Source organism: Phyllobates terribilis, unplaced genomic scaffold (assembly GCF_046119375.1).
Source record: "Phyllobates terribilis strain yellow unplaced genomic scaffold, ASM4611937v1 Scaffold_2__4_contigs__length_985480577, whole genome shotgun sequence".
In the NCBI taxonomy this organism is placed as follows: Eukaryota; Metazoa; Chordata; class Amphibia; order Anura; family Dendrobatidae; genus Phyllobates; species Phyllobates terribilis.
In genome coordinates, this window is record NW_027362762.1 from 169,625,717 (window position 1) to 169,634,133 (window position 8,417).

An 8,417-nucleotide genomic window follows, 5' to 3' on the forward strand; every position below is an offset into this window, starting at 1 on the left:
ATACCAATGAAGTTCTCCACAGAGGGAGATGGAAACTTCTATCACAAATACTGATGATAATTACACAGCTCCAGTCACACAGTTATAATGTAGAAGAAGAAGATTCATCATCACAGACTAAATATTTATAATATATGAGAGAATATTGAGGCAAGAATAATCAGTGTTAGCACGTCAGGCAGAGATGATACTGCCTATAGCTCCACATGTCAGGTTGTGGTGATGCATCATGGGATTGATAGCATAGGGGAATGAAAATGCAGGATGAGATCAAGGAATCAAGATGGTGACTGAAGAGAAGAAATAGAAGGCTGAACTGTAGGGAAGTGAGTGCAATATATAAGTGACGTGCAGAACGTGATAGACAATTAGGTGGGGGATGAGGAGGGAAAAAATCCAGAATGCTTCTTTAAAGTTCACATGGTTCATAACCAATGCATTTAAAAGCCAAGGAAGTTTAGAAGGGCTGGGCAATGTTACTTGCCAATATAGCTTCATACACAGTCTCACAACAACTGGATCTTGGCCACTATGCTCCTATTTTTATTCTAGTTAAGAGTCCTGTCAATCAGATGTATGGGTGGAAAATGTTATAACCATACAATTCCTGTGAAATGTTACTACTGAATATTTACTGTAGGATGACAAGTTTACCTTACTATTTGCCTCACTTAGTGGGTGTTGCTGGAGGACCATGTTCCCGTCACCCTCCACATAGGCCTAAGTATCGAAGTTCAAACAACAATTTGGGTCTTGATAGACGACTCCACATTGATACATTAACATATCATAAATTAATTGTTTAATCCAGATATCAGCCAAGTTAAGCAACACAACAAAGACATCTTTCTTCAAATGTCATTTCAAATATGAGTAAAGGAAGGAATCTAAATATCCAATATACTGACTACTTCACTTCCAAAGACCAAGGAAGACCTTTCAGACACAATGAACAACGTGCTGCCATACATACCAAGATCTGCATTCAATCAGGTTATTATAGGAGCATCATTCATTTCTCAAAACACGCATAAAGAGATAAAATTCCATGAAGAATCTTTTTTTGGGAGAAAACATCATAACGACTTCTAATATAGTCTCAATTCTTGACCACTTGCTATTAATAACAATAAAAATTGTGAACGTATGTGACCGATGGCCCAGGCGACCAGAATACGTACAATACCTAATCAGCCAAATTATATCAGTGTGTCTACGGACGGTTTAGGCTCCAGCCCAGAGATCTCAGACACAATATATTCTCCTGCACATTTCTTCATGTACTAAAAGCCACCAGAGAATCGTTCCAGTGCAATCTAACATACTCTCATTGTACAGCCCTTTGTTCACATTTGCACGGAGAGACGACAGAATGTTTTAATGAAAATCAACACTGTTATATAGGCATAGAGAGGAGCACACACACATACACATATATATATACATATATATATATATATATATATATATATATATATATATATATATACACACACACACATATATATATATATATATAGTCAGGTGCATAAAATCCAGAACCCTCAGCTTTCAGTAGCAATGTATGATAGTACTAGAAGCTCCTCAGATATATTAGCCCTGGTGAAATGGAGGAAAAGCAAATATTCACATTCTCCCCCCTCCCCCCAAGACAAGACCCTTTACCTTAGGTGACTTTATCTCAAGCATTAAGTATGACCCCAAGTACAAACAGGACCCACCTGTTCAGGGCCTTGGAAGCAGATTCTGCACTGCGGGGTCCTCATGCCACTGTCAATGCTGCTGCCCAGGGACACAGCGTCCAGCGCAGCCCCAAGCCTTCCATCCTTCTCCTCCAGTGCCAGGCTGCGGGGTCTAGGATCAGATCCATAGTATTCCTCATCATCATCTCTGGAGGAGCAGTCTGCAAAGGGTGGCCATCCGCAGCCCCCAACCCCAAGCCCTCTCATAGCGTGACCCGGCTCCGGTTCACTTCGCCCAGATCGGGTCAGCACCAGAACCTTAAGTTCATTGAAGAACATACGGAGCCGGTATTTAAACATCATTCACCGGCCGGTGGACCAAGAGTTTGGGGGGTTCCAGTGCACAGCGGCATGGACGGAGGTCCCAAGTGACCCAATGACAGTGGAACGCTTCTCACTCTCCTGTGCTCCTGTGACAGGGGACTGAACTGCATGGGGTTAAGTGAGTGCAATTCAGGATTGTCTATCTAAAGGGGAGGCATCCATCAACCCTTCTGTATATAAAAAGGAGGGGGGACGGGGAGCAAATAATCTGGACTCTAGAGATACATTTCAGGAAAAAGGCTTGTAAAATAGTTGTATTATTCCAACATGCAGTGAGAGGAGGAGGTGGGAGGACCTGCAACCTTAAGGCCAAAAGGGGTGGACAGCAGGTAAAGGGTGGACAGCAGGTAAAGGGTGAACTGCAGGTAAAGGGTGTGCAACAATCTGCTGTGTGGAAGGCAGAAGGGTTTGCTGGATAGAGGAAAAAGCAATTAAAATGGATGCAGGATGGGGGGACAGAAGATTGGGGTATCTCTGCCCATCCTATCTGCAGGGAGTGCAGCCCTCCATGCTAGCAAAGCATCAGGAAAAGAAGAGACAAGAATCCTTTATAATCCAATGGAGAAGGCGACCATCTGGATGAGGTGCTGGGCTTCCTCCTATGTCTTCCCTCCCCCTTGCTTCCTCTTTCTTTTCCGTGGATGAAACACGCAGGGCTCCTCTTTTGTCTCAGCTCTCAGCATCCCCAGCCTGATGTGACTGTCCATCCATCCAGCGGTGATCAGGGAGCCGCATCAGCACCAGCCCCGGCGTCCACCCTGCAGCTGCTGCTGGGGGGCATCATCCTCACTGCACAGACACAAGCGGCAGACATGGATTGGAGCGGAGGAGACCCCCCAATAACAGGAGACACCCCACATGCAGGAGCTGAGGCTTACCGATCACCGGCTGCCGGCCGCTTCATTCTGCACTCACAAGAAGGGCTGGCTTGTTATTGCACTGAGCCGTGGCAGCAATGGATAGCTATGAAGTGAGGGCAGGATAAATATGGCTTCTCCTTCCGGTATGGCATGTTAAATAAAACATTTCAGTGGAGTGGATGTGTCATGTGTGGAGCCGCCGCCGCCGCTGTAGGATCCGGGCTGCGCATCTGCGGCTGCAGGGTGAGAGCTCAGGACCTGACGTGCGGGTTCACGTAGCAGCTGGGCGGGTGATGTGAGAGTGACCTGTCATCATTACATGGCCGGTGTGTGCCCCGCAGGGGTGATGTGAGAGTGACCTGTCATCATTACATGGCCGGTGTGTGCCCCGCAGGGGTGATGTGAGAGTGACCCGTCATCATTACATGGCCGGTGTATGCCCCGCAGGGGTGATGTGAGAGTGACCCGTCATCATTACATGGCCGGTGTGTGCCCCGCAGGGGTGATGTGAGAGTGACCTGTCATCATCACATGGCCGGTGTGTGCCCCGCAGGGGTGATGTGAGAGTGACCCGTCATCATTACATGGCCGGTGTGTGCCCCGCAGGGGTGATGTGAGAGTGACCCGTCATCATTACATGGCCGGTGTGTGCCCCGCAGGGGTGATGTGAGAGTTACCCGTCATCATTACATGGCCGGTGTGTGCCCCGCAGGGGTGATGTGAGAGTGACCCGTCATCATCACATGGCCGGTGTGTGCCCCGCAGGGGTGATGTGAGAGTGACCCGTCATCATTACATGGCCGGTGTGTGCCCCTAAGGGGTGATGTGAGAGTGACCTGTCATCATTACATGGCCGGTGTATGCCCCGCAGGGGTGATGTGAGAGTGACCCGTCATCATTACATGGCCGGTGTGTGCCCCGCAGGGGTGATGTGAGAGTGACCTGTCATCATTACATGGCCGGTGTATGCCCCGCAGGGGTGATGTGAGAGTGACCTGTCATCATCACATGGCCGGTGTGTGCCCCGCAGGGGTGATGTGAGAGTGACCCGTCATCATTACATGGCCGGTGTGTGCCCCGCAGGGGTGATGTGAGAGTGACCCGTCATCATTACATGGCCGGTGTGTGCCCCGCAGGGGTGATGTGAGAGTTACCCGTCATCATTACATGGCCGGTGTGTGCCCCGCAGGGGTGATGTGAGAGTGACCCGTCATCATCACATGGCCGGTGTGTGCCCCGCAGGGGTGATGTGAGAGTGACCCGTCATCATTACATGGCCGGTGTGTGCCCCTAAGGGGTGATGTGAGAGTGACCTGTCATCATTACATGGCCGGTGTGTGTGCCCCTAAGGGGTGATGTGAGAGTGACCCGTCATCATTACATGGCCGGTGTGTGCCCCGCAGGGGTGATGTGAGAGTGACCCAACGTCATTACATGGCCGGTGTGTGCCCCGCAGGGGTGATGTGAGAGTGACCCGTCATCATTACATGGCCGGTGTGTGCCCCGCAGGGGTGATGTGAGAGTGACCTGTCATCATTACATGGCCGGTGTATGCCCCGCAGGGGTGATGTGAGAGTGACCCGTCATCATTACATGGCCGGTGTGTGCCCCTAAAGGGTGATGTGAGAGTGACCTGTCATCATTACATGGCCGGTGTGTGCCCCGCAGGGGTGATGTGAGAATGACCCGTCATCATTACATGGCCGGTGTGTGCCCCGCAGGGGTGATGTGAGAGTGACCCGTCATCATTACATGGCCGGTGTGTGCCCCGCAGGGGTGATGTGAGAGTGATCCGTCATCATTACATGGCCGGTGTGTGCCCCGCAGGGGTGATGTGAGAGTGACCCGTCATCATTACATGGCCGGTGTGTGCCCCTAAGGGGTGATGTGAGAGTGACCTGTCATCATTACATGGCCGGTGTGTGTGCCCCTAAGGGGTGATGTGAGAGTGACCCGTCATCATTACATGGCCGGTGTGTGCCCCGCAGGGGTGATGTGAGAGTGACCCAACGTCATTACATGGCCGGTGTGTGCCCCTAAAGGGTGATGTGAGAGTGACCTGTCATCATTACATGGCCGGTGTGTGCCCCGCAGGGGTGATGTGAGAATGACCCGTCATCATTACATGGCCGGTGTGTGCCCCGCAGGGGTGATGTGAGAGTGACCCGTCATCATTACATGGCCGGTGTGTGCCCCGCAGGGGTGATGTGAGAGTGATCCGTCATCATTACATGGCCGGTGTGTGCCCCGCAGGGGTGATGTGAGAGTGACCCGTCATCATTACATGGCCGGTGTGTGCCCCTAAGGGGTGATGTGAGAGTGACCTGTCATCATTACATGGCCGGTGTGTGTGCCCCTAAGGGGTGATGTGAGAGTGACCCGTCATCATTACATGGCCGGTGTGTGCCCCGCAGGGGTGATGTGAGAGTGACCCAACGTCATTACATGGCCGGTGTGTGCCCCGCAGGGGTGATGTGAGAGTGACCCGTCATCATTACATGGCCGGTGTGTGCCCCGCAGGGGTGATGTGAGAGTGACCTGTCATCATTACATGGCCGGTGTATGCCCCGCAGGGGTGATGTGAGAGTGACCCGTCATCATTACATGGCCGGTGTGTGCCCCGCAGGGGTGATGTGAGAGTGACCCGTCATCATTACATGGCCGGTGTGTGCCCCGCAGGGGTGATGTGAGAGTGATCCGTCATCATTACATGGCCGGTGTGTGCCCCGCAGGGGTGATGTGAGAGTGACCCGTCATCATTACATGGCCGGTGTGTGCCCCGCAGGGGTGATGTGAGAGTGACCCGTCATCATTACATGGCCGGTGTGTGCCCCGCAGGGGTGATGTGAGAGTGACCCGTCATCATCACATGGCCGGTGTGTGCCCCTAAGGGGTGATGTGAGAGTGACCTGTCATCATTACATGGCCGGTGTGTGTGCCCCTAAGGGGTGATGTGAGAATGACCTGTCATCATTACATGGCCGGTGTGTGCCCCGCAGGGGTGATGTGAGAGTGACCCGTCATCATCACATGGCCGGTGTGTGCCCCTAAGGGGTGATGTGAGAGTGACCCGTCATCATCACATGGCCGGTGTGTGTGCCCCTAAGGGGTGATGTGAGAATGACCCGTCATCATTACATGGCCGGTGTGTGCCCCGCAGGGGTGATGTGAGAGTGACCCGTCATCATTACATGGCCGGTGTGTGCCCCGCAGGGGTGATGTGAGAGTGATCCGTCATCATCACATGGCCGGTGTGTGCCCCGCAGGGGTGATGTGAGAGTGACCTGTCATCATCACATGGCCGGTGTGTGCCCCACAGGGGTGATGTGAGAGTGGCCCGTCATCATCACATGGCGGATGTGTGCCCAGCAGGGGTGATGTGAGAGCGACCCGTCATCATCACATGGCCGGTGTGTGCCCCACAGGGGTGATGTGAGACTGACCCATCATCATTACATGGCCGGTGTGTGCCCCGCAGGGGTGATGTGAGAGTGACCTGTCATCATCACATGGCCGGTGTGTGTGCCCCTAAGGGGTGATGTGAGAGTGACGCGTCATCATCACATGGCCGGTGTGTGCCCCACATGGGTGATGTGAGAGTGACCTGTCATCATTACATGGCCGGTGTGTGCCCCTAAGGGGTGATGTGAGAGTGACCCGTCATCATCACATGGCCGGTGTGTGCCCCGCAGGGGTGATGTGAGAGTGACCCATCATCATTACATGGCCGGTGTGTGCCCCTAAGTGGTGATGTGAGAGTGACCCGTCATCATCACATGGCCGGTGTGTGCCCCACAGGGGTGATGTGAGAGTGACCCGTCATCATCACATGGCCGGTGTGTGCCCCGCAGGGGTGATGTGAGAGTGACCCGTCATCATTACATGGCCGGTGTGTGCCCCGCAGGGGTGATGTGAGAGTGATCCGTCATCATTACATGGCCGGTGTGTGCCCCGCAGGGGTGATGTGAGAGTTACCCGTCATCATTACATGGCCGGTGTGTGCCCCGCAGGGGTGATGTGAGAGTGACCCGTCATCATCACATGGCCGGTGTGTGCCCCGCAGGGGTGATGTGAGAGTGACCCGTCATCATTACATGGCCGGTGTGTGCCCCTAAGGGGTGATGTGAGAGTGACCTGTCATCATTACATGGCCGGTGTGTGTGCCCCTAAGGGGTGATGTGAGAGTGACCCGTCATCATTACATGGCCGGTGTGTGCCCCGCAGGGGTGATGTGAGAGTGACCCAACGTCATTACATGGCCGGTGTGTGCCCCGCAGGGGTGATGTGAGAGTGACCCGTCATCATTACATGGCCGGTGTGTGCCCCGCAGGGGTGATGTGAGAGTGACCTGTCATCATTACATGGCCGGTGTATGCCCCGCAGGGGTGATGTGAGAGTGACCCGTCATCATTACATGGCCGGTGTGTGCCCCTAAAGGGTGATGTGAGAGTGACCTGTCATCATTACATGGCCGGTGTGTGCCCCGCAGGGGTGATGTGAGAATGACCCGTCATCATTACATGGCCGGTGTGTGCCCCGCAGGGGTGATGTGAGAGTGACCCGTCATCATTACATGGCCGGTGTGTGCCCCGCAGGGGTGATGTGAGAGTGATCCGTCATCATTACATGGCCGGTGTGTGCCCCGCAGGGGTGATGTGAGAGTGACCCGTCATCATTACATGGCCGGTGTGTGCCCCTAAGGGGTGATGTGAGAGTGACCTGTCATCATTACATGGCCGGTGTGTGTGCCCCTAAGGGGTGATGTGAGAGTGACCCGTCATCATTACATGGCCGGTGTGTGCCCCGCAGGGGTGATGTGAGAGTGACCCAACGTCATTACATGGCCGGTGTGTGCCCCTAAAGGGTGATGTGAGAGTGACCTGTCATCATTACATGGCCGGTGTGTGCCCCGCAGGGGTGATGTGAGAATGACCCGTCATCATTACATGGCCGGTGTGTGCCCCGCAGGGGTGATGTGAGAGTGACCCGTCATCATTACATGGCCGGTGTGTGCCCCGCAGGGGTGATGTGAGAGTGATCCGTCATCATTACATGGCCGGTGTGTGCCCCGCAGGGGTGATGTGAGAGTGACCCGTCATCATTACATGGCCGGTGTGTGCCCCTAAGGGGTGATGTGAGAGTGACCTGTCATCATTACATGGCCGGTGTGTGTGCCCCTAAGGGGTGATGTGAGAGTGACCCGTCATCATTACATGGCCGGTGTGTGCCCCGCAGGGGTGATGTGAGAGTGACCCAACGTCATTACATGGCCGGTGTGTGCCCCGCAGGGGTGATGTGAGAGTGACCCGTCATCATTACATGGCCGGTGTGTGCCCCGCAGGGGTGATGTGAGAGTGACCTGTCATCATTACATGGCCGGTGTATGCCCCGCAGGGGTGATGTGAGAGTGACCCGTCATCATTACATGGCCGGTGTGTGCCCCGCAGGGGTGATGTGAGAGTGACCCGTCATCATTACATGGCCGGTGTGT

General features: G+C 53.5%; 1 protein-coding gene across 2 annotated transcripts in view; it reads right to left on the bottom strand.

The window, feature by feature from the left end:
• The window catches only part of MARCHF9 (membrane associated ring-CH-type finger 9), a 213,186-nt gene extending 209,989 nt beyond the window's left edge, over positions 1-3,197 (bottom strand). The window contains exons 1-2 of one of the 2 annotated variants that reach the window (XM_073663263.1): positions 2,945-3,197; positions 1,722-2,855 (exon numbers count right to left, since the gene is read on the bottom strand). In XM_073663263.1, coding sequence (XP_073519364.1) covers positions 1,722-2,045 — 324 coding nt within the window. In that variant the 5' untranslated portion in view covers positions 2,046-2,855; positions 2,945-3,197. Of the gene's footprint in view, positions 1-1,721 lie in introns of both variants that reach the window. The other variant, XM_073663262.1, reaches the window with a different exon arrangement.
• Between the last annotated feature and the right edge of the window lie 5,220 nt (positions 3,198-8,417).